The following is a 25753-nucleotide window of genomic DNA, read 5'->3' as shown; positions in this document are numbered from 1 at the left end:
TGAAGTGACTTTTCAGGTTGCGGTTGGCGACAAATATTTTTTTATGGCGTACTTTGGGAGCTTCTGATTCAGTTTTTTTTTTTTGGAGGAAACGGGATTCACTAAAAAATAATAATAAATAAAAAAAAAATAAACTGTTTCATTAAACATAGCAGACGCATGAAAACCTCAAAAGGGGATGGTGGCATGGTGATAACGTGAAAACAAAAATTAAGATTGCTCTGGTGCAAGATTAATCTTACTAAGGGCGTGCGATTTGTTTCATCTACTTTCATTTCACAAATGTACACGGGCTCGGTCAATTTACCGGTACCATCTGCGCCGGTACCAAAAAGTGTAGGGCGGTGTAATTCTCGTCATATGTCAACACGTATACCGGAAGTACGCTGCCCTACAGTTTTCTGACACCGGTGTACGAGCTGCAAGTAAATTAAATGAGTTTAATGCAGACAATGGCACAAGCGCGTGGGTCAGTGCTCAGCAGGATGGGCTGCCAGCAGGAGAACCCGCACAAACGAGGCACTACCTATACTTCGTTTCAGCTTCGGTCCAGACGCAGCCAAAGCTACAAGCGCGAGCTCCGGGCTTTCAGCATCCCTGCCAAGCACGCGCGCTCGTGCAGTGCAAGCACTGTTCTGGGCCACATGCTCGCGCTTGTAGCATCGGCTGCGTCTGGACCGAAGCTGAAACGAAGTATAAAGTTAGGTGCTCGCGCCTTTGTCTGCACTGCAGATGTTTTTGAGATGGAGAATTGATTGTGCTGGTAAAGCTTGATTGCTTACCTGCTCACTAGCCTGCTGGTACACAGCTTGCTAGCCCGCGATCGTGCATTGACATCGTTTGTGCGAGTGTCACTCTGACGTATGCGGCCGTGTTTCTTTTTTGGTTGTTGCGCAGAGTCCGGCCGGGGCTGCGAGTTCCCCGAGCGCTGGCTGGGCATGTGGTTCCAGAAGGGCGCTCACCCGGCCATCTCGATCGAGCGACGCCAGCTCGCCTTCAAGGGCACCTGCGTGGAGACCGACGGAGACATGTTCCTCATCGAAGACAGGTGCGCGTCCTGCCTATGGCGTTCTTTTTTTATGGCACCTAGAACGCGTCTGCAACTGGTGCGTTGATCGCGTCCCAAAAAGTGGTCCCTCCGTTTCCGTCTGATGGCGTTAGAGATAAGTGTCATGTTGGCGCCGTACGCGATCCTGGCGGTGGATGGACCAGACGCCTGGTCAGTTGTAGGTCACTCTCCTGCCAGACAGTGCACGGGAACTTCGGCACACAGGGCCTGGGACTCCGCGACAACACCGACACTCGACTTCGCTACTACTTTTTGCCTCGTCTTCTACCCCGAACCGCCACGATCGCGGCCGGCTTCTTCGACGCCATTTATTTCCATTTAGGGAACACTTTTGATCTGTGGAAGGGGGGGGGGGGGGGGGGGGGGGGCGCATAAGACGTACGCTAAACAGCCCAGTTAAAGACGCCTGTCGAGAACCGTAGTTTTGTTGCCCGTTTTAATTTTTAACTGACTATCGAGACAGCTTTATTTCATTGTACTCTGAAATGACGCGAGCTTTGCAGAATGTGAACATTTGCGATTTAGCTGAGATGCGTGCCACTAACTGCCAAACTAGTTCCGTGCTACGATATAAATAGTAGTGCTGCTTTGACTGGGCCTTGGATTTCAGTGAGAGTAATGAAAAAGTAACTACATACGTTAGTTGCTCGAAATATATCTAAGTTCTCGTTACTGAGGTTCAAAAGGAACCAGTTACTTGACTTCAAAAGTAACGGGGTACACACTCGCTATTCTGAATATGTCGTTTTTTTTTTTAAGCAGCAGCCGTCTTTCGATGCTTTGAGGTGTTTAAAATGCCTACTTTTTAACGCATTCGTGACACTCTTTAGCGTATTGTTGGAGCTTTTTCTTTTTTTGCCGATCGCATGGCAGGCGCTTGTCGTTGTGAAAACCAAATAGGGTTGCTTGTGTTGGACACGTTCCCTTCTAGAAGTAACTAAATATATTACTCGTACTTTATAAAAGTAATAAAAATACTTTACTCGTTCCTTATCTTAAGAAGTAACTAAGTTGTTATTTTGTTAGTGAAAAAGTGTCTAGTAGATAGAAGTTACGCGTTTTGTACAGGTATGAACGTATAAATAACTCAGCAGATCGGGCCACGAGCTCGTCAAAAGCGACTGTTTCCTCAGCATTTTTAAGATAAATATTTCTATACATGATACACGTATGCAAAAGTTGACAACGAAAAAAGTGGAAACGGCGAGCAAAACTTTTTGAGCGGGAAAAAAAGAAAAGCGAAAGTAAAGGGGAAAAAAAGGAACGCAAAAGAAAGAGAGGACCGCTGCAAGGAGACCTGACAAAAAAAAGAACAGCAAAAAGATAAGAATATTAATTTTATTTAGTCTGACTATTTCAACAGTTTTCCTTATTTCTATTACGTTTTTATGCTCCACCGTGTTAAATCAAGGAGAGGGCCTTCAGGCTTGGGGAGTGCCACATAAAACAGACCCCAAGCGCTTTTATTACCTTTTGCGATTCATAATTTGCGTGCGCATCAAATAATTTAATTTAAAACTTTTCGTTCAAGCTGCGTTTGCTAGGGGACTGGGATTTCCTGATATTCAGAACAGAATTCTTCAGATCGGTGTCAGATGTGCATGTACCTTGAGAAACGCACCCAGGAATTCGACACGCGAATATTCGAGCTGACTCCGTCATTCATTTTATTTACTGATCTCACAATATCAGTTCTCTTGCACAAGCGGGAGGAGCAAAATATAAACGCATGAAAAGGCAGGTAAATACACAATAGAAAAAAATACGAGACAACAAAACAAAACAATCTGAGCCAACAACAATAGTAAAAAAAATGAAGTCCGTTTACAATTCCCTGTAACGCCGGATTAGAGCGCAGCTCTTGAGGAGGAGGATGGAAGCGTACTGAGGGATAGGTGACTCTTTGAGGTCACGTGACCTCAGGGGGGTCGTGTGACGTCAGGGGGTCACGTAACCTCGGGGGGTCGCGTGACGTCGGGGGGGCCGGTCACGTGAATTCAGGGGAGTCACGTGACCTCGGGGGGGGGGGGGGGGAGGGGTCACGTGACCTGGGGGTGGTCACGTGACCTTACGGTTACGCCGACCTGGGGGTCACGTGACGGGGGGGGGGTCACGTGACCTTACGGTTACGCCGAGAGCGACGGCGACGCCGCTCAAGCCGGAAACGGGCGCCTAAGAGCTGCGCTATATAAATATATATATGTATATAGCAGGGTCTATAACTAGTCAACGGGAAACATGTTGAGTGCTCTGTTCCGAGAGCTTTCGCCACGCCCACTTCACGTGGTGAATTGAACAAGTTTCAAATGATTCGCAAATTCGTTTTATTACACGCGCAAGATATGCCTGATTTTTCGCAACTTTCTCATAGCCTGTATTGGGGATAGTTCTGAACAATTACATTAAAGGAGCGATGCAACAATTTTTGTACTTTGCGCAAATACCGCTTAAAACGGATCCCTAACGTTAATGACCTATGAAACACGCGTTCGTTTTTCACCCCGCGCAATAGCAGTCCCGGAAAAAAATTAAAGAAAAACGAGCAGCGTTCACCCCCTCAACTCGCAGCCAGAACAAGCGGCCACGTGATCTGGAGCTGACTATATGCCGTCAGTGTTGATCATAGCCACGCGCTGGGGTTGGCAAAGCACAGGGCACGCGCTGAGTTCCAGACATTGTTATGGCTCGGCTGTTGTCGTCGTTGCAGCGATTGGACACGGTTCACAACCCGAATGCTTCTCGAGCTATAGCAATTGTCACGAGCCCAAGTCGAGTGCCCACGCAATGCTCGGGTCCAATCTATGAACCGCATTCAAATATCGTCACTTGGGTGTACTGCGATCCCCGAGTTACGTCATCAAATTTTGCGAAGGAGAGATTGAATGAAAATAATCGCTTTTGTCCTTGAAATTACACCGCAACAAAGGAGTTTCTAGGCCAATGGCGTTGCGTGTGAGTATTCTTGAGTTTCAGGTGTGCCAGTAAGCTCGTGTAGAGAGAAAAACATTCCAATTGAATATCGTTGCACAGCTGCTTTAAGTATAAAATACATTCTTACCAGGATACCTTGTACTCTAGAGCGCACTTCAAATGAAGCAGGTATTCAATGAAGCGCGCCACGTAAAATTAAACAAAATGCCTTTATGCGTATCACGGTAACCAAGTTTAAAGCAGAGTAGGAGTAAAAACAGCTATACATTATCTCTAAACTAATACGGACACTTCTAGGTAATAGGGCCCCCGTTAATATGAATATCTCCCGTTATGTACATCAACACACTGTTTTCAAATACTTGCGCAGAAACTGAATTTGAGAGAAGTGAATCTTTTCGCGCATGCGCAGTGCCGGGAGCAGCGCCACCAGTGTGGCTTGACGTCAGAGAGATTAGTTGGTCTATAGACAATATTTCGGGGACGAACCGGGCAAATACGGGCGTTTTGTCTTTTTAATAAGAGCAACTCACATTAGCTTCGTTCGACTTAATTGCAACTGCTGCAGTGCTCCAGAAAAGTGTTGGGCAGTGTACTTCCGGTATATGTATTAAGATAAGACCGGAAGTACGCCGCCCTACACTTTTTTGCACCGGTGCTAGAGTTGCAGGAAATCTAACGAAACTATTATGAACCATCTGTTTGGGGGAAAACGGAGGTGTTTGAATTATCCAGGCACCCCTATAAAGGCCCGTTCACACTCTTGCGACCGAGTACGACTGAGAGAGACGAGATCTCTTAAAACTTCTTAAATGTTTTTAGAATGAGGGAACACACTGGCATTGTGGCGCCATCTATGCGGTGACCCTGGAACTGCATTTCACCAGAGCGAAGGTTTTGCGGGATTTCAGAGGTCAAATGTGCGTAATACCCATAGAAAGGCTCGTTTATAACATTGACAAAAGGTTTTCGAGCCAAGAAAGAAAGGATAATGCGCGAGAAATAAAAAAAGATATGCCGGACCGCCGAGTTTACAATGCTTCCCAATAGATGGCACCAATGTGTTTTCTGGTTTAAGAAGTTTTAAGGAACCCAGGTTTAAGAGGTCGCAAGAGTGTGAACGGGCCTTAATAGTAAAATTCTAGAAACACTTATTTTGTGCACGCTCAATTTTCGCGGAAAAGATTTTGTAAGCTAATCCACACCAGATAGTTTGAAAAATTTGCCCATATCTCCAGTGTCGACAGAGCTCTATTTTGTTAACATTACAATACGGTTAATTTCGAGGAAATGTCTTGCTATTCCACACGCTGCATGTAGGACGGGTAAATTCGTCGTCAAACGATTTTGTTACACATTCTTAAACCCGCACAGTAAATAAAATAAGGCTCCAATATATATTAAATGAATCTCGATTGCAAAAATATTTTGGTCATTTTATATAAGTGTTTTGTGTTTTTTCTGGAAATCAGCCGTTACTTTAGGATTTCTTCAGTTTCAGCAGTACTCGGCCTTTTAGTACCAATAAGATGCTTGCCATCTTGAACACTAATGTAGTCATCAGACGTTAATTTTTTTGTATGTTTTAGTATCATAATGTATTAGCTACAACTTGTTTTATATTACTGTCATCTTTAAAATAAAAAGATACCTGCGCGCTTTGCAGCATAAACTATGGCAGACGGCCCTGATGGGCTGAGGCTAGAGCTGATGAAGAAACGATCGCGCGCTTTCTCAGGCAAAGCTTTTCTTTTCTCTTTTACATCAAACATGTGACGGCTTTCAGAAGTCCGATTTAAACGAGACAAGGGCGAACGGGTGAACTACATGACCTGAGTTATGCAGGCAGCGTGAGATGAAGAAAGTACGACCGTAAGCCATGGTCAGGTGAGCGAAGACGTGATTGTGGCGTTATTAGCAGAGAGCACGAACGGGCCAGAGTCTCGTGAAATACGGCTTCACTAGTGATGATTAATTGAAGAAAAAAGCATGTATAAATATTCATACAGGTTGACCAGTTTAGTTCATATGATGTTATGCGATGCATGACCTGTATTCAAACTGGTCTCCCTTACACATACCGAACCTGTGTTAATATGGAACATATTTTCAAACAGGCTTTTCTGTATTCCTACAGTACCTGTATACTTGCAGGACCTCTATGCGTGCAAGTTTACCTATATGCGCACAGATACGCCTGTTTAAAAGATGGCATACAAATTTCCTAGGTGAAACCGCTTCAACGTGTAACCTACAACCAAAAAAAAAAAAATAAAGAGCCCATCAACAATAAAATTTGCAAGGAAAATAAAAACACGAAGGTAGTGAAAATAACTATTAGGATTTTTCAATTAATGCATTATAAAGGGACACGACGATAAATGTTATCTTAGTCTTGTTTTCTTGGTGATTATCAAGACACTGAAGGTGTCATGAAGCGATTTTTCTACTTTTGCTTAATACGACTCAGAATCACTCCCTAACGTTAGCGACCGAATAAGCTTGCCTTAGTTTTCATGTCTAAGCAATGGCAGTCGCCAAAAAAACTCGAGAAATGTGAGCATCGTTCATCCCCTTAACTCGGAGCCAGAACAAGCGACCACGTGGCCTGTGCCTAACCTATCCCGCCAACGTTAGTCGTAGCCACGCGCTGGGGTGGGCAAAGTAGAAAACGCCTGCCGAGCTCCAAGCATTGTTAGAGTTCGGTGATTCTCATAACCGAATGTCGGCCGAGGCATTCGTTGTTACGTGTTGAAGTCGAGTGCTCACGCAGTTCTCGTGTCCAATGAGCCACGCTCGGCTGTCGTCAGTCGGGTGGTTTTTATCCCACAATGACGTCATCAAGCTTTGCAGAGGCAAAACTGAATGGAATAGTCATTTTTTATCCTCGTAATTTCACCGCGACAAAGAAGCTTCTGAATCAGTGTCGGTCTGTGACGTTCCTCAGCAAGTGGGTTTGCGGCATACGCCGACAAGAAGAAAAAGGATCGAATCACAAAATAATAAGTGGGAACATAATAGGCCATGCCGGGCTTTTCATAATTTGTTGAACACAAAAAGCTTGTTTGTTATTCAGAGTAACTTAGGTTACAGAATAGTTCCAGAAGTCCACGTAAGCTTGCAGCCTCCGACCTGCGACCGTATTTCCGGCACGACGCGGGCGGGCGAGACCCCCTACGCCCTCTCAAGTTTCACCATGAACCAGCTATGTTTTTGTTTCGTGCGTTTTATTTATAAACTAGAATTACTCTATTTAGAAAGCCGCGAGGGATGGGGAGCTCCGACATGAAAGGTGCGAGGTGAAACCCGATAGAGATCTCTATGGTTTCCTGGCGGGGACAACAGACCTATTGCTGTGTTACCCAAGCATCAAGGAGAACGCCTGGATTGGTGTTCCACGCGCCGCACGTGCTGGCCTCAGCAGTAGCAACTTTTCTAAAGCAAATACATAAAACAAATGGCATCTTGCACGCGCGCTCGTCAACGCTTTATTTTGGTTACTTACTTCGAATCTTTTATACGGGGAAGGCGTGCGCGTGTGGGCGCGTGAAACACCAATCCCGGCATTCTCCTTGATGCTTGGGTAATATAGCAAACGGTCTATTGTCACGCGTTGGGGAACGTTTCGGAATACCTTCCGTTGTACGAAGAATTCTTGGAATTAATTGTCACCCCAATCAGGACCTTAGTAAAACCGGATCATTAAACGCGACTACATTCAAGCATAACGTACAAATTGGTATAAGAACATAGAGTGTTTTTTTTTAGTTACGACTTATGTCATCTTGAAGAGGCTTCGCATATTTATTAGACAAATCAGTAAAACGTTCTTTGGTCTTCAATGGGCACCAGCACCTGTGATGGGGGAAAGCCTGTGATACGTTTTGACTTCGAGGTTCGGACGAGTCTTTGATTGGAGCCGTTCGAAGTGACAGTGGCTCCATGTTGCGGCTCCAAGAGCAGAAGAATTTGGCATAGGCTTCGACCAGACTGGTCTAGCCACCCTGTGTAGCAGCCAACCTTAATTTCAAGTCAGTATCATCTTACCTGAACACAGTGCTATAGAAAACGCTCGGGTCACAGTCGGCGCCAACTTTTTTTTACGCAATTCATGAAAATTGAGAACATATTTCTGGTGTGTCAATGTTTTTGGGAAATCTTTGTCTGTGCTGTATCCTCTAGTGCCCTGCAACTGGTCGATCTGTCTGCTGTCTCTTTGATTTTATTTAAGTTTTCACTTTATCCATGATCGCCTCTATGGGCTGGCAAAAATAATAAAATTAGCGAACAATACTTTCTACGCAGATTTGATCGAGTACTGGCACTTCTAGACCAACTGCATATGCTCCGCTTGTAAAGGGGTGTGTCACTGCGGTCTCAAATTTATTACTCGAAGAAATTCGGGAGAAACAAACTTCACTTTGGCAGAAAACTCAACGTGTGTAACGGATACGCTCCACGTGCGCCGGTGGTATACACCATGTGCACCGTCGTACATCTCTCGAATCTCTCAAAAACCTCCGAAGTGCCCTCGCGCGCGCGGCGCGGGCTTGGTTGTCGTGTTGTTTGCTTTCTCACGGCCGCTTTGAAACTACGCTTGCGCTATAACAATAACGTGGTCACAGGCATCTACGTCGCAAACGCTATGTCTGAGGGTTCGAGAAACTTTCAGTTAACCATACCCGAGTTTAAGATCTAAATATCTCGAGCGCAAAGTCAGACGTATCTCGTAACGCCTCCAACCCGACGCTGAGCAAGGAGGCTTCCGCGCAAGCACTATAAAGTGATATTTGAAGTTTGAAGTTTGAAGTTTATTTGCTTTCTCACAGGCCAGGCCAGGTTGGTAGGTAGAAACAAAAGGCATTTCTGCCTGACTGGGCCTCTACCCCCCCCCCCCCCCCCCTTCTTCCCCCCAACCAGTTCATAACAGCAAAACTTGCATTAGTGATCCATATATACGTAAAGAAAGTAAACAAGATACATATATCTACATAGCAACAAACGTGCACATTTTTTACGCAATATTGGAGAAATTATTTTACGAATATAAACAAGGATTAATCTGTCCTCAGATGAATATGATATTACAAGAAATAAGAAAACAATTTACAAAACGTTTTAAAATTCTAAACCTTGCTAGATAATGCCACAAAAAGATAACTAGAACTATCAATCGTACGACATTGATTCGTAAACACTGAAGTGTAATTACAAAATGACGAAACGAGCAAAAATTCACAAAAGATATGTACGGAAAAGGTTACATCCATGTAACAAACACATTTGTCGTTGCAACACTGATAGGCGCATAACGAAACAATTTCTACTACACGTAATATATCTCGTTGGGCACAAGGGCGTGTTCGATGTTACTTTTATATTTATTAAATGATACTGCAAAATCTGTACGCCCTTCGAAAATGCTTTAAAAATGAAGGAACCTGTTAATTTAATTTTTTGTTTTTCATAATTTGTCCTGACCTTAGGCGTCTTGTGTTTGACGTTTCTAAGAAGATAAGGTTGCGATGGCACTTCGTTCATTTGATAAAGTTTTTCTTTGTATATTATCTGCATAAGCTTAAAGTAATAAATATGGTTTGCTTTAAGCATGTTATGTTTTCTAAAATATAGACTGCTATAAAAATCACGACCATTTCCTTGACAGTTTTCTAAAATGAGCAAAACCCTTTTTCTGACGAATTATTAATTTGCTATATCTTGTCCCCATGCCATAATTCCATAAAAAAAAGTTTTGAGTAGAACAAAGAATAATATAAGTTTTTGATAAGTCACTTTGGCAATAAATTTGCTATTATATATATACAGCCTACTGCTCTCGATATTTCCCCTTTTAATTTGTTCACGTAAGTGTTCCAAGTATGTGTTCCATTAAACCTGACGTCGAGAAACGTTTGCTCTATAACCTGAGATTTGGGGGGCTATTATATTGGGGGGCAGATGTATTACACTATTGTCGTGCTTATTGATAGGTCCAAATATAATGTACTCTGTTTTGTCTACATTTAGTTTAGTCGTGTAATATTGTTGAGTTCTGGGCTAGTTGGTGAAGCATGTTTACGGGTAAAACAACGCGAACAAGGACACAGGACAGAGAAGATGTACACAGACTGAGCGCTGACTGTCAACTGTTTATTCTGAAAGAAACGCCCAACGGCGTGGTTGCACCAAACGAAAATTACATCACGACGCATGACCGTCACACGTTAAAGCCCCTCATGAATGCCAACTCGCAATCATAAAGATCTATCGAAGGCGCGCTGACACAGTTGTCGTTAAACTTGGAAATGTAAAAGGCCTCAGTTATCTCCCTAGTTCGTTAGAGACTGTGTCTTCCCGGGACCGTGGTATCTTCCAAAACCGGAAAGCAACCACATATGTTTCAGTGAACCGCCAGATTCCCTGACGGAGATGCCCTAATCAAACAGGCGTGTTCGCGTAATTTATCATTAATGCAGCGACCGGTGTGGCCGATGTAAACTTTACTACAAGTCAGGGAAATACCCTGACTTGTGATTAGCAGAACAGAGACACGTTTGTCCCTGGCGTAGGGGGTGTGGTCTGCAGTATTTCCCTGACTTGTAAAAAAATGATTCAAAGCAAGCACTGTAATTCAAAGCAAAAGAGCTTGCACCAGAAAGTACTCGGTCGAAGCGCTTGACACGATGCAAATGTCCCCAATGAAGGCCTTCTAACTTATCGTCTGCTAAGCCCTGATGACTTTGAGATCGCGAACGGCTCCACATTGACTCTCGGCAACCCTCGTTTCATTGAATGAACCGCATCTCAGTTTACGACCAACAAAGTCGCAACCCCTGACTCTCAACCACAAAGCATTTTTTTTTAATATCGGTGTTCTAACGCTTTTGATATTTGCGTGGAGAATATTAACAGTCATTCCTGGAAAACACGGTAAAACTTTCATCGTCGAGAACAACCTACAATAAGAAATTGCAATCTTCGCCGCTTCTCCCATAGAGTCCCACGCATCAGTTGATGTCAAGCGATGGCTGCCGGTGGTGTTGCTCGACCCCAGCAAGACAAGCCTCAATCAGCGATCCAGCCCACTAGAATAGAGATCCGCGGTTGACACGCAGGAATCATATTGCTACGATTTGCCATCATCATCATTAAATTTTACTATTTTTTTCTTCCACTAAAGGAACACACAATTACGCGCTATAAACGTGTTCTCATATATTTTAATGACATCGAGGACACTAACTTAACCTTTATGAAATGGCCTATTCCCAAAAACGGTTCATTTGGAATCAAAACCAAATTAAACCCCGTTTTTAATTGTGATGTTTGCCATCACAGGTGTGTCCGGCGAAAATATCGCGCCCCTGATTGCCTGCTCCCGCTTCGTACGTCTCCGAGTCGTCCGAGTTGCGCGCCGTTTTCGAGCCGGACTCGATTCCAGTAATTCGTATTGCAGCCAGGTGATCTAGGGAAAGCTGGAAAACAACTTAGTAGTAACACCGAAATTGCTAAGAAAATTGCCCCGTCCGAACGGGCCTTAGAAGAGGTCGGAGCGGCTAACTTTTCACTCTGGGATTTAACGTGGACGCTGCCAACCAGCCACCCAGGCGGAGCGGCCCCGCCACCTAGAGGCGTCGCATGCTCCAGCTAGCCATATTGCCGCGCGCAAGGCTGAGAAAGCAACGCTCGGTCACGGTCCTCCAGAAAGTTCCCGTTTATTCATGTACCGCAAGTAACTTCTATCATTTGTCCCTGCTTTTGTTTTCTAGAAAGTGCGTGTTCATTCTCGCCCCGATCACGCGACGCTCGAACCGCTTTCGCCGAATCTTCGAGATAGCGGCGCACTCTAGATAAGAGGCCGCCCGCGACCTTGTCGAGTCAGTCTCGCCCCAGCGCTCGATTCTGCTGACACGCCGACTTCGACGCCCGCGACGCTCTGCTTTCTTCTGGTTCCTTCTTTATTTTTTTGGCACAAGTTCGCCACATTAAACGTTTATTTCTTTCTGTTTATTTCCTGTTTTTTGTTTGGTCACCACCGGTGACATTTGGTGGAGGTGCTGGGTACCGCATGCCCTTGCAGCGTTCCCCTCCCAGGACCCGCAGTGCAAGCCCGACTCCAAGCTCGCTGAGAAGACCACTCAGCGCGGAACCTGAAACTCGGACCAGCCGCCGCACCAAGGGAGAGGATCCGGAGTACGGTTTGCTGCTGGACAAACCCAAGCCGAAGAAGACGACGATGGACAACCAGTCGCAGGCCCCCACCGCTCCTGCCGTCGTCTACCTACCCGTCGCTCCTCGGACACCTGCTCCATTCCACGGCGAAAGCCACGAAGACATCGACGACTGGGTACAACAGTACGAACGAGTGGCCCGTCATAACGGATGGACACCGGAACAGTGTCTGCAAAACGCTTACTTCGCCTTGGAAGCCACCGCCCGGAACTGGTTCGAGAACCACGAAGCTTCGATCACTTCCTGGGAGCAACTCAAGGCTGAGTTGCGAAGAACGTTCATGAGCGAACACCGAAGAGAACGCGCGGAAGAGCTTCTTCAAGCGAGGATTCAAGGCCCTAACGAGAGCATCGTTAGCTTCGTGGAAGATGTCCTGCGACTGAGCAACCGCGCCGATCCCGAAGCATCCGAAGCAAAGAAGCTCAGAGTCTTGATGCGTGGCGTCAAGGAAAGCATTTTCGGTGGTCTTGTGCGGAGCCCGCCTACCACCGTCGAAGGCTTCATGACGGAGGCCACCAACATCGAACGTGCCCTTCTAGCACGAGCCACCCACTATCACCGAGTTCCCGGCGTCGGTTCCTTTTCGCCTTCCGGCTGCAACACCGCGGACATCCGCGAGATGATCCGAGACGTCGTCCGGGAAGAGATCAAGAAACTTCTACCTGCCGCCGCAAGCCCAGCCTCGCCCTCAATCGCCGAGATTGTCAGGGAAGAAGTCCAGCAAGCGCTGCAGCCTGAGGTTGTCGTCAGCACCGCTCCGGAACCACCGACGTTGAGTTACGCCGCAGTGGCCCGACGGCCACCGCCTCCTCGTCGCACCTATGTCACGCCGCCCCGACGTCAGTCTCCTGCGCCGCAGCACGACCGACGCCACAACGACCAGGTCCAGTACGCCTGCCCGGAGCCTCGCGCACCCCGCAAGACCGACGTGTGGCGAACGCCCGACCGACGCCCTCTGTGCTTTCATTGCGGGGAAGCGGACCACACCTACCGCCGATGCCCATACCGACGACTCGGGCTACGCGGGTTCCACCCGAACGACCCGCGCCCCCGTCATGGTGAACGCCCTATCGAGATCGACGAGTACCTGCGACGACCTCAGTCCCCCGAGCCTGCGTCCCGCCGAGAGTTCCGGTCGCCATCGCCACGACGTCCAGCTTCGCCGATGCACCGACCCCGACGTGAAAGCCTGTCGCCCCTCGCTCCTCGCCGGGGAAACTAGGCGCGGCAACCCCTGGAGGTGGAGTTGCCGAAGACGACCGACGTAAAGAGCCTCCAAGAACGCCGGAGCGCTCCCACTCTCCCGACGCTACGCATCGCTACGACGCCCCTGCAACGGTGTCCAACAACCTAAACGTCGTCATCGACGGTCACGACGCATCGGCACTCGTGGACACCGGAGCAGACTACTCAGTCTTGAGTGGGAGGCTCTCCCGCCGCCTTCGAAAAGTCATGACGCCGTGGGAAGGACCCCAAATACGAACCGCCGGAGGTCATCTCATCACACCAGTCGGGAGATGCACTGCTCGCGTCGAGATCCACGGTGAAACGTGCCCTGTCAAGTTCGTCGTTCTGCAAGACTGTTCGAGGGACGTTATCCTCGGAATGGACTTTCTCTGCGAGTATGGCGCCGTCATCGACCTCGGAACAAACCGGCTGACGCTACGAAAACCTGCTCCACCAGCGGAGGAACCCGAAGCGACGTCACCCACGGTCCGAGTCCTCGCAAACCACGTAAACCTACCACCGCGGTCGAGTGTTTTCGTACTTGTCGGGATCGATGAAGCTTCCTGTGGCGAAGTTCTTCTCGAGGGAAGCCTCCAATTGCTCCTGGGAAGAGGCATAGGCGTCGCAAGGGGAGTAGCTGAACTTCAGGATGGGCGGACTGTGGCCCTCGTGACGAACTTCCGAAACGAAACGCAACACCTCACGAAAGGTGCAGCCGTGGGCCACGTCGAGAAACTCCGAAACCCCGCCGAAATCACTGCGATCACTGACGAATCCTCGCCGCCCCAGCAAGACAGTACGTCGCCAGCGCAGCTCGACATTGACCCTAAGCTTCCGGACCCTGAACGGCGTCAGCTGGTTAACCTCCTCGCCGAATACCGCGACTGCTTTGCGACGTCGTCGAAGGTGCGCCAGACCGCGGTTGCCAAGCACCGCATTGTTACTGAGGACGACGCGCGCCCTGTGCATCGATCGCCGTACAGAGTCTCCGCTAAGGAAAGGGAGGTGATCCATCAGCAAGTTCAAGAGATGCTGAATGACGACATAATCCAACCTTCAAGCAGTCCATGGGCCTCTCCAGTCGTGCTGGTTAAGAAGAAGGACGGAACTCTTCGGTTCTGCGTGGACTACCGGCAGCTAAACACGGTTACGAAGAAAGACGTCTACCCACTCCCCCGCATCGACGACACTCTAGACCGGCTGCGCCACTCTCGATACTTTTCATCGATGGACCTGAAGAGCGGCTACTGGCAAATCGAGGTCGACGAACGGGACCGAGAGAAGACAGCCTTTGTCACGCCGGATGGACTGTACGAGTTCAAGGTGATGCCCTTCGGACTATGCACAGCGCCAGCAACTTTCCAGCGTGTCATGGACACCGTACTGGCAGGGCTGAAGTGGCAGAGTTGTCTCGTCTACCTTGACGACGTCGTAGTATTTTCAGCTGACTTCGACGAGCACTTGAGACGACTCCGAGCTGTTCTTCAAGCCATTCAGACCGCCGGACTCACACTCAAGCCGTCAAAGTGCCGGTTCGCCTATGACGAACTGAAGTTCCTTGGCCACGTGGTTAGTAACGAAGGCGTCCGCCCAGACCCCGAGAAGACTCGCGCCGTCGCGGCATTTCCAGCGCCGACAGATAAGAAGGCCGTGCGAAGATTCCTTGGACTTTGTGCCTATTATCGACGCTTCGTTCGGGATTTCGCAAGGATTTCCGCACCACTTACGAATCTCACGAAGGACGCCAAGAAGTTCGAATGGGCCGAGGAGCAACAGCAGGCATTCGACGAACTGAAACGACGACTCCAGACTCCTCCTGTGCTTGGACATTTCGACCAGGATGCGGAAACAGAAATTCACACGGACGCAAGTAACGCGGGACTGGGCGCAGTACTAGTCCAAGTGCAAGAAGGCATCGAGCGAGTCATCGCCTACGCAAGTCGGACATTGTCCAAGGCGGAGAAAAATTACTCCACAACTGAGAAAGAATGCCTTGCGGTCGTCTGGGCAATAACGAAGTTTCGACCGTACTTGTACGGCAGCCCGTTCCGTGTAGTCACGGACCACCACTCGCTCTGCTGGCTTGCGAAGCTGAAGGACCCGTCAGGACGCCTCGCTCGATGGAGTCTTCGACTACAAGAGTTCAACATGACAGTGGTTTATAAGTCAGGCCGCAAGCACAGCGACGCCGACTGCCTGTCCAGAGCCCCCGTCGAAACCCCTTCCGGCTGCAGCGACGACAATGACGACGAGTGCTTTCTAGGAGCAGTGAACACCGACGATATGGCACGACGTCAACGGGACGATCCTGAGCTGCGCGCATTAATCGAGCACCTGGAAGGGGGCAGGAGTACCGTGCCAGGTGTCTTCTCACGAGTACTGCCGACCTTCGCCATCCGACAAGGTGTACTCTACAAAGAGAACTTCGGCAACAACAACACACCTTGGTTGCTGGTAATCCCGAGTGACCTTCGAGAGGAGATCTTCCAAGCCTGCCACGACGACCCGACATCCGGACACCTTGGTTACAGCCGGACACTGGCCCGTATTCGTGAAAAGTATTACTGGCCGAAGCTCCCCAAGACCGTCCACCTATACACACGATCATGCCACGAGTGCCAGCGACGCAAGAAACCGCCGACGAGGCCGGCCGGACTTCTGCAGCCCATTTCTCCTCCAACTACACCCTTCCAGCAGATCGGAATGGATCTACTTGGTCCTTTTCCGCCTTCGACGTCGGGGAACCGCTGGATCATCGTCGCCACAGATTATCTCACGCGGTACGCCGAAACGAAAGCTCTTCCTTCAGGGACTGCTGTGGAAGTCGCCAAGTTTTTCATCGAGTCCATCGTCCTCCGGCACGGCGCTCCCGAGGTTCTGATTACAGATCGCGGATCTTCGTTCATGGCCCAGCTGACGCAGGAGATCCTTCGTCTCAGTGGCACCGGCCATCGTCGAACCACTGCATACCACCCGCAGACCAACGGACTGACCGAGCGACTCAACAAGACAATCGCCGATATGATCTCTATGTACGTCGACGTAGAGCACAAGACGTGGGACGAGGTGCTGCCCTACGTCACGTTCGCCTACAATACGGCGGTTCAAGAGACCACTGGATTCACCCCTTTCCAGCTGGTACATGGTCGGAAGGTAACGACCATGCTGGACGCCATGCTGCCCCATGAGCCATCTGACAACGAGAGCGACGACGCCCAGGCGGTTGCTCAACGCGCCGAAGAAGTTCGCCAGCTCGCCCGACTCCTAATTCAAGACCAGCAACGCGTCGACGCCGGCCGCTACAACCTTCGTCGCAGGGACGTCCACTTCCAGCCCGGAGATAGGGTGTGGGTATGGACGCCCATCCGTCGCCGCGGCCTCAGTGAGAAATTGCTGAAACGATACTTTGGACCCTACAAAGTGCTTCGTCGACTCGGGGATCTGAACTACGAGGTGATGCCCGACGGAACACGAACATCGTCACGCCGCCCACCACGACCTGAGGTCGTCCACGTCGTGCGCCTGAAGCCGTACTACGCTCGATAGGACTGTGGATCTTTGTGCTCCAAAAGACTCTTTAGTTTATCGTTCTTTTTTATTTTGATTTGTTTTACACTGCATCGGGGCGATGCACTTTTAAAGGGGGGAGTAATGCCGCGCGCAAGGCTGAGAAAGCAACGCTCGGTCACGGTCCTCCAGAAAGTTCCCGTTTATTCATGTACCGCACGTAACTTCTATCATTTGTCCCTGCTTTTGTTTTCTAGAAAGTGCGTGTTCATTCTCGCCCCGATCACGCGACGCTCGAACCGCTTTCGCCGAATCTTCGAGATAGCGGCGCACTCTAGATAAGAGGCCGCCCGCGACCTTGTCGAGTCAGTCTCGCCCCAGCGCTCGATTCTGCTGACACGCCGACTTCGACGCCCGCGACGCTCTGCTTTCTTCTGGTTCCTTCTTTATTTTTTTGGCACAAGTTCGCCACATTAAACGTTTATTTCTTTCTGTTTATTTCCTGTTTTTTGTTTGGTCACCACCCGTGACAATATAACTGTGCCACACTCTCAAGAAAAACAAACAAACAAACAACAAACTCGCCTGCACGTTATTTTTTTTTTCAATTTTTTTAGAGAAATATGGAAACCAATTGTTTTCATACACCATCCAGTCCTTATTACACAAAAGAAACTTTCCGAGTCACTGGGCTGTTCACGCAGCACATCGTCTGAACAAAAACAAATCACAGTATACTGGGATTTTGTTTTTGTTTTTTATTGGTGAAGAAAAAAAACACACATACACACACGAAGGCGTTGACTCAAGAGCTGCTGCACACGCTGAAAACACGTTCTACCACCACAAAGGTGGCAGTGCGCGGAAAGTGATTGTTTGAATGGCCTATAGATACCGAAAACTCAAAGAAATGCAGGGTAACACAAATTCATAGCTTCTGAATATCACTTCAAAGCCCATCAGGTTGCGGAATCAGCCGATAAAAACGCCGAGGAGTGGATAACGAAGCAAGGAGCATGATCGCGATAGTCCTGTTTCTTTCGGCCAAGGGTGCCCTGTTGCGTCCACGAGACGCGACAAAAACAGAGGTGCCTTCCCCAGCGTCCATGAGACGCGATCATATAATGGGGAGTTGTAGTAGATCGTTTTTCTCCTCCACTACGTTATCCCCGAAGAAAACGCCGCAGCTGCGCATGCGCGCCGCCAGCCTTCTCCGCATAGTTCAAGGTCTTGTGGCGGATTACGGAGCGCTATCCGGGTGCTTAGCGGGCTGCAGAAACGGTATACTACAATTCCCTCTTGTGACTGAAACTTATGTTAAAGTAAACGTAAAGCGGCTTCCTTGCGCAAATCATGCTGGACCCATGGGGCGTCCCTCAGTGTCCCTCACATAAAGTTATTATAAGATACATTAGAGGTTCAACCAGTCAAAATTTGACTTCTGGTAATGATCTCTATCGGAAAAAGTAAGCGCATTTTCTCCTTATGCTCGATTATACGAGCAAATACCTCGAATAATTCGTCCGCACTAGGTTGCTTGGAACATTTCTTAGTGAGGCACACGAGGTAATTGGTTAGTTACGGCGTTTTTTCCCCCATTCATTGCATTGGAAACGGTGATACAACGGCTTCGCACATGTATTTATATGCACTGCCGGACGCTGTTAACGCAAACACGACGTCGGGGCTCTTCAGCATAGCGGATATACGCGCCAAACGAAGGAAAGACATCTAGAAAATTAAAAGAGACGACAAGAACTACAAAGCAACATTGGATCATGAACTTCTTGTTTATGTATGATCAAAACTAAATCAAGGCCACCAATAAGAGGTGCTTTCTTCTTTCTTCTATGGGAGTCTGCTTGTCCTACGTTCAAAACATCACCCGCACGCTCGAAACCTTTGAGAAGAAGTGCTTTATAAAAGCTGCCCGGCATAGGAAATAATAAAAAGAGACACCTTGCATAACCCACGTACTTTATTCTCTACGTTTTGAATGTTTTTAAACGTTCGTAAACATGCAAGACGCAGCCACTTTCATATAGTGAGACTATTGGCATTTGAGCAATATCGTTGTATTTATTTATTTTTATTTTATTTTAAAATACTGCCAATGCCTTGTTTATCTTAGTAGGAAGGAGCACACAAAAGTAAGTACATTATCGTTCACATTTCATCGCATCTACAACAAAAAAATGCAAGTAATTTGTACAATAAATACTGGGATAAAAAGGAGATTTGCAATACCTTTAAAAATAAGCGTCAGAGAAATGGCTTAGAATCGTCGCTTGGTTTTACACTTGCCGTGGAACAGAAGTTTGGGCCTTAAATATAGAAGTTAAACATCGTTCACCGATGAAGAAAATGCGCTAACGAAACCCATTACACTTTTAAAATGTTAATAAAGCTGCATACTATTCGGTACGACCCAAATAACAAAATTATTTCATGTTATTTCCGGCGAAGAGACAAAATCTACGTGCGTTTTCCCTTGTGAATGCACAGGAGCACCGGGAAAGTAGACTGGTTGCTGTCTGCTTCAATTTGCCTTCCTGAAGTAGCATGGACACTAGCGCCAGTTGAGCCTCTATCTTACATTATAATAATTCTATGGTCCCTGAGCGTCTGTCCACGGGCACTAAAGGCTTAGTTATATTCCGACGTTGAGCATAGCGAACGCAGCATAGCACAGAACGCGCACCTGTTGATTAGCCGGCGAGCAAGAGCTCCAGATCTGCGACCAATCAGTATCAATGTGCGCTGCGCTACGCCACGTTTGCATGCGCTCATTGCTGGAGTGTAACAGAGCCTTAACAGATCGCTTGAAAGGACGCAACCCGACGCATAACCGAAATGCGACCTAAAATATTTTTTTTTCTCTCACCAGGGGTGCTGTTCAAAATTTAGGAGATAGATATCCATAGGCCTCGTCCTGCGTCTCTTGGGCCCTCAGTTGACTCCACCAAAAGAGGGAGTTGGGCAGATGACGTGGCTTCAAAGCTCATTTCAGTCAACTCTAGCGCACGATGCCACGTTTGCGCACGATCTTTCACCTAACCACACCCTGTTCAGTGTCGCTCGCATGTGGCACAATTTCTGTTTTGGCAAAAACGCGTATCGAGGCTCAAGACTAGCCATTCGTCGAGTCATATCATTAGCTCCAAGTAATTGGCTCTCCAAGTAATTTGAAAAAAAAAAAAGAAAAAAGTAGACGCACTCGAATGTTGTTTTATTTTTTTTCTACGGGCCGGAGTACTTTTTATGAAACCATTTTGTTGTATTCACAGGGTTGCTGTGAAGGCAGAAAGCCAATCACATTGCGTTATTGAAAATGTCGCTAGTCGACGACCTGTGAGCTCTAAATGAGTGGTAAGGGTGCATGTAGGCCAGCTTTATGAGGATGAGCGAATACTTTTTCTAGAGATAAATTACAGCCACGGGACTTTACCCAAACTATAAGCCCAAGCCCATTAAAAAAAATTTAAATTACTTAGAAAAAACATGTACAAAATATAAATTATAATAAGGCATATATAAGTTTTTATGTGCTAAATATTGTATTCTTATGTTTATTGTAGACAAACTTATATATGTGTCTCTAAGAAAAGACCGTTCAAACGAAAAATGTTTGAACATGTTACGCATCGAGCAATGTATAATTTGCGTCAACATGATCCCGCACCTCCAACTTTACGAGAGTGACGTTGTAAATTAGCCTATTAAATCAGATACTTTTACGCTATTGTATAAAACGTCACTCCACCGCATGTATACCTTTTGGCCTCATAAAAATAAGACCTTTCGATACACGAATATCGAAACACCTTTTGACCACCGCCATTTCTATCATGACTTGACAGAAAAAAAACAAAACACTTTAGACAAGGAGCGATTGACTTATCTTTCATGAAATATACGTTCGTCTTTCTTTGTGCCGAGTTAGTTTTATTCTTTCTCTGTCAAGTCAAATTTACCAACGCGCTCTATAGTTAATTTGGAATTTTCGCATTTCTATGCTCGTGTAAGCAAGCACGCGCAGTTGCAAGCCCGCCAAAGCTTCCTTCTCGCTTATGCTGGACGTGCTTGCACGCATCGACCCCTGTTTTGAACGCCATGCTTGCGAGTTTTTCGTACGTGGGTGGAAAGGTGCGTTCAAGCCGGCGATGCGATCTAGTAGCACGATAACTTTCATCGCAAAAGCGACCATCGCGGGCAAAAAGCGACGCGATTTGAGCAGTCGCAACTCGACCCGACTTTTTTGCGATGCGATCTACTCGCGGAGCGGCTGAGCCAATCAACGGCGTTCGGAGTGCGAGTTTTCGAGAAACGACTCGCCAACGAAAGCGTTGGACTCGCTCATCGCGCACGCCAGTGTGACCATCTAATTTTTTTGCGATGCGATCTAGTCGCATCGCGCGACTGCTTACATCGCCGGTGGGAATGCGCCTTAAAGATCGACGAGGGTTCCGCGGGTGGGCCGTTAGCACCAGGGAGGCTTGGCTGGTAGGAAAGCATTGGTGTAAACACTTACCGTGGTGGGCGACCTCGAGAAACCGGCGTACTTTACGACGCGAGGTTTGGAACGCGCGTTTTCTGCCCAAAGGATCGGAGTGTGCGTTTCGGGCTGGGAGAACGCGGTGCCTGTGGCCGGCACCGTTTACACAGCGCGTTTACATCAGTGTAGTCTTTCCTGCCCGCGTGTGGAAGCTCACGGCAGAACGGCAACGTCATACCACTTCTGGCAGAATGAATGACAAGATGGCTCACTTAGTAGGCGCTATTCACACCGGGGTCGGCTGTCTCCTTCGCCTTTCGAGAAATGGCTTTGCTTGTATCCGAAGCCGCCCGACCTTTGGCCGTGAGATGTACGCAGACCGAGGGTTATCATTAGGGAATATAAGCGATTGCCCCATGGCGAGAAAGTGAGCCGATTGGTTGTGGCCTTTTGGCCAATGGGAAACGCCTGTCTAACGATGCGTCGAGGATACGCCGGTCCATTAAAAGGGGATGGACCAACGAGTGACTTTGAGGGGAAACTTAGCGAGTGAGTTTAGTTCGTGCTGGAGCTGGAGAGCTAACGCTTCGGAATCGAGCCCTGTTGTGGGATTCCGAGGGACATTTGTCCCCGTAATCGGGACGTACTCCCACAAGCCAACCAACTCCCGAGCTTGGATAAGCTAACACCCGACCACCTCCATCCCAACCCCGTTCAGGGGAAGTCACCCTTTTACAATATTTTTTTCCTTTATGTATTTTAATTCGCTACATTAAGTATTAAATGGTTTATTGGATAGTAATTCCCAAATTCAACTGAATTAGTCGTCGACGGCCAAGGGAAGCTACTTCGTCTCCGTCAATACCTGCCCAGCTTCCCACAACCAAGTCCGTCACCCCATCCGGACCTGGCAATTCGGACGGCACAAGGGGACCCAGCGAAAGAACCCGTACTGTGGGGTTGAAAGATCGAACCAAGGGGTTCGAATTGTTCCTTACGTTTTCAATTTCCTAAGTTATTACGTTAGAAAAAAATTCAAAAACTTTCTAACTTCCGTTTTTTTTTGCACGCATAGAAATTACAATTGTTTTAAATTTTCTAATTTGTTTCGCCTAAATAATTCGGCAATTTTCAAACTTCCGAACTTCCGAAGCTCAAAATCTCGACAAACATAGAAATTCAAAACAAAAGTTTGACGAAGTTAAAACTTAAAACTAAACATGGTTAAAATCGCGCATAAAGAGACGAGCACAAACGAGGAAGGAACACAGAACACAGACGGGCGCGCTGTCTGTGTTCTGTGTAAAGTTAAACGGTAAAGTTAAAACTAACTTTACCGCAACCTTCAAGCATGTATTTACGCGATTGGGGTGTGGTCGTTTTCTTCGTTGCACGTACGTTCAATAATTTTTTAGTTGACGTTCAACGTTCGTCCGCTCTAGCGTCTTTCTTTATTGCGCGCTGTATTACACATTCGGAGGAATGAGCTAGCTCGCCCGCGTCGCCACTTTGAGGCATCCCAGGCGTTTAACGTAATAAATATCAATAAGAAAAAGGTTTGAAGGGAAAACTTGAACTTGGGGCTGTCCTGGCTCACGACTCATTCTTAATGCATCGCGATAAAAATCACCCTCTGCGTAACCACCCCCCCCCCGCAAACACACATACACACATGCACAAAAAAAAAAAAAAAGGAAATGAAAAAGCACGTCAAGGTGCTTTAACTTTTCCTTGAGGTTGCGGGTGGCCTCAGACATCTGGGCCTCGTGCGTGTTATTTTTTTATTTATTTTTTTACTCTGGCTCTCGCACAGAGCTTCTCCTGTATAAAACCGCATAGTTTGCTGCGGGGAAACGAATCTGAGGTCTGCAACCTTAAGATCCGACCGAGGCGCTTCTTTAAAGCGTTGTTAATAAACTAAGTTTTTCTCTTTTTTTACGTAAATTTTGCGTTTTTTTTTTTTATGTGGCTCGTCGGGGAATGACAGGCACAAAAAGTGAAGCCGACGCGCGACAGCCGATGCCGGATCGGTGCCTGCTCGATTATCATTAGTAGCCTTTTGTACTTTAGAGTGACCAACATTTCCACACTTAATTTCTTTTTTATCGAAGAAGAAAAGAACGAAAACACCGCGATTTACCGAGCTTGATGCAAGACCGGTCGTGACCTGATCAGCTGAATTTTCGAGGGCCCCAGTGCTTATCTGGCTGCGTGTTCCACAACTTTGACTTGTGTCGGGTTGTGTACCTGCATTCCCCTGCCCGGTGATTTCTCCATTCCGTGGGACATCCCACCGGAAACATGCGTCCAGAGCCGCTGAAAACTTAAAAAAAAAAGTCTTGACTGGGTGCATTTGTAAGCATGCATCGTCATTTATATTTTGTTGCTTTATGATAACATCGCATTTAGACGGGTTTCGATTGTGTATCGGCCAGTTTGCGAAGAGGTAGGAGGTACGGAAGTTTACGGGAACGTCCGAAGGCTTTTCGCTTAACCTTTAAAAAATATTAACGCTTATTCTTTAGTTACACTAAATAACTAGTAGTACAGATAGTGTTCCAGTAATAATATGCTGCATGGAGCGCTACTCCGGCCGACTGATGTGTTTAGCGTCCTATGCCTCTCAAATACATCAAACCTGGTCCCGAAGTTGCAACAAACGACGTTACCGAAGCCGGAGTGTCATGCTGTCGAATGTCGCTATCCTGGTGGTTGGTTGTAGAAATGCTGGCGAAAATCACGAGTGAACTCGAGTGTCGTGGTCGTCGTGGCGTCCCAACTACTGACTGGCGAAGCTTCCGTGGACTGCCCCACTGGAGAGCGATCCGCAGCAGAACAGGCGTCTGCCACATCGACCACCACCATTTTGGGACCCCGTCAGGATCGCGGCAGGTGACCGCATGACACCTCTATGACGTCATCAGGCGGAAATCCAGGGAGCACTTTTTGGGACGAGGTAAACACTCCAGTCGGGGATACGTTCCAGGCAGTATGGTTCTAATAAAAACTGTGTAGGAAGGAGTCTTTTAGACACAAATATAATGTTTAATGTTTTTAGTGAGATTTATTCAACTTTTCGCAATTTTTCAAGATGAAACCGTCGAAATTTTCTTCGAAACCGGGAAATTGAAATTTGTTCGCTGAAATTCGCAAACATAATTAGAGAACTTTAATTTTTTTTTAAATTTAATTTGAAATTCAAAGGTTCTTCAAACATAAATCTAAAATAAATTGGAAAACTTCAAATTTTTAGAACTTGACACGTAAAAAAATTTCAAACCTTCTAACCTGAACTTAAAAAAAATCGTACATATTTGAATTTTTCAATATTGAACCTCAGCGTGGTTTGAAAGTTGCGAACGTTCCGATTATGAACCTTAACGAGGTTCAAAGTTTTCGAAATTTTTCGAATTCGAATATCAGCAGCTTCGCGATATTCCCAGCTGTAACTTTGTGCGCCTTAATTGTACAAAAATTGCAGTCCCGCGAAAGCTGTCGACGAATATAAGTACACTGGCTTCATAATCAAGTCAATCTTCAGTAGGAACAGTAACGTAGTTGCATAATAAAAAAAAGGAAGGGTTGTCGAAAACAAAGCCAAATCTCAAGAAACAGAAGGATGAATAGATTTCCGTACTGTATTACCCATACATTGAATGGCAGCCAACCTCAAGGACGGGCATCGATCAAATTGAATGATTGCAAAATATATGTGTACACAGAATACGAAAGGAAACGTTATGTGAACATATTATACAAGTTGTCAAAAGTAGCTTCTCTTGAAACTCGTCGCCCAATGGATCGCCTGAAGCTCCTACATAACTGGGTGCTTATCTTTTTGTCAAAAACATGCAATTTTAAGCAAGCTTGAAAACGCGTAATAAACGGTCAAACAAAATCAATGTACCCCGTTGCCGGAGTGATGGTTATAAAAATATTATTTTTTTTTATTACGTGAATAATGATAGGAACCGTCTGCTTGCGAGAGTTACAAGAGCTTCAGCATTCAATATTTTGCTTTTGTGGTAGAGCGTGTTTTATATTGAAGGGCCATGGAACAATGTTGAATTGGAAGGTATTTGATTTTACACAAGCTTGCTGTCATTTGTGGAACCCGAGAGGGGTTTCTCCAGGAATTGAAATTAGGGGGTGTCTAAATTATTAGGGGGGGGGGGGGCTGGGTTAGAGGGGAGCATTGAGAACAGAGGAGTCACTGCGAATTAAGGAGGTGCCCTCAGAAAAACAGGGGGGGTGCACATGCCCCCCCCCCCCCCCCCTAGGTGTGTGCAGGG

General features: G+C 47.1%; 1 protein-coding gene across 1 annotated transcript in view; it reads left to right on the top strand.

The window, feature by feature from the left end:
- LOC8043879 overlaps positions 1–25753 on the top strand; it is a 390627-nt gene that overhangs the window by 140353 nt on the left and 224521 nt on the right. The window contains exon 2 of the mRNA XM_042289248.1: positions 898–1048. Within this exon, the coding sequence (XP_042145182.1) occupies positions 898–1048 (151 nt within the window). The remainder of the gene's footprint in view (positions 1–897; positions 1049–25753) is intronic.

Source organism: Ixodes scapularis, unplaced genomic scaffold, assembly GCF_016920785.2.
Source record: "Ixodes scapularis isolate PalLabHiFi unplaced genomic scaffold, ASM1692078v2 PGA_scaffold12__126_contigs__length_90152505, whole genome shotgun sequence".
In the NCBI taxonomy this organism is placed as follows: domain Eukaryota; kingdom Metazoa; phylum Arthropoda; class Arachnida; order Ixodida; family Ixodidae; genus Ixodes; species Ixodes scapularis.
The sequence above is the reverse complement of the archived record's forward strand: the minus strand, read 5'-3'. Positions and strand labels throughout refer to the sequence as shown.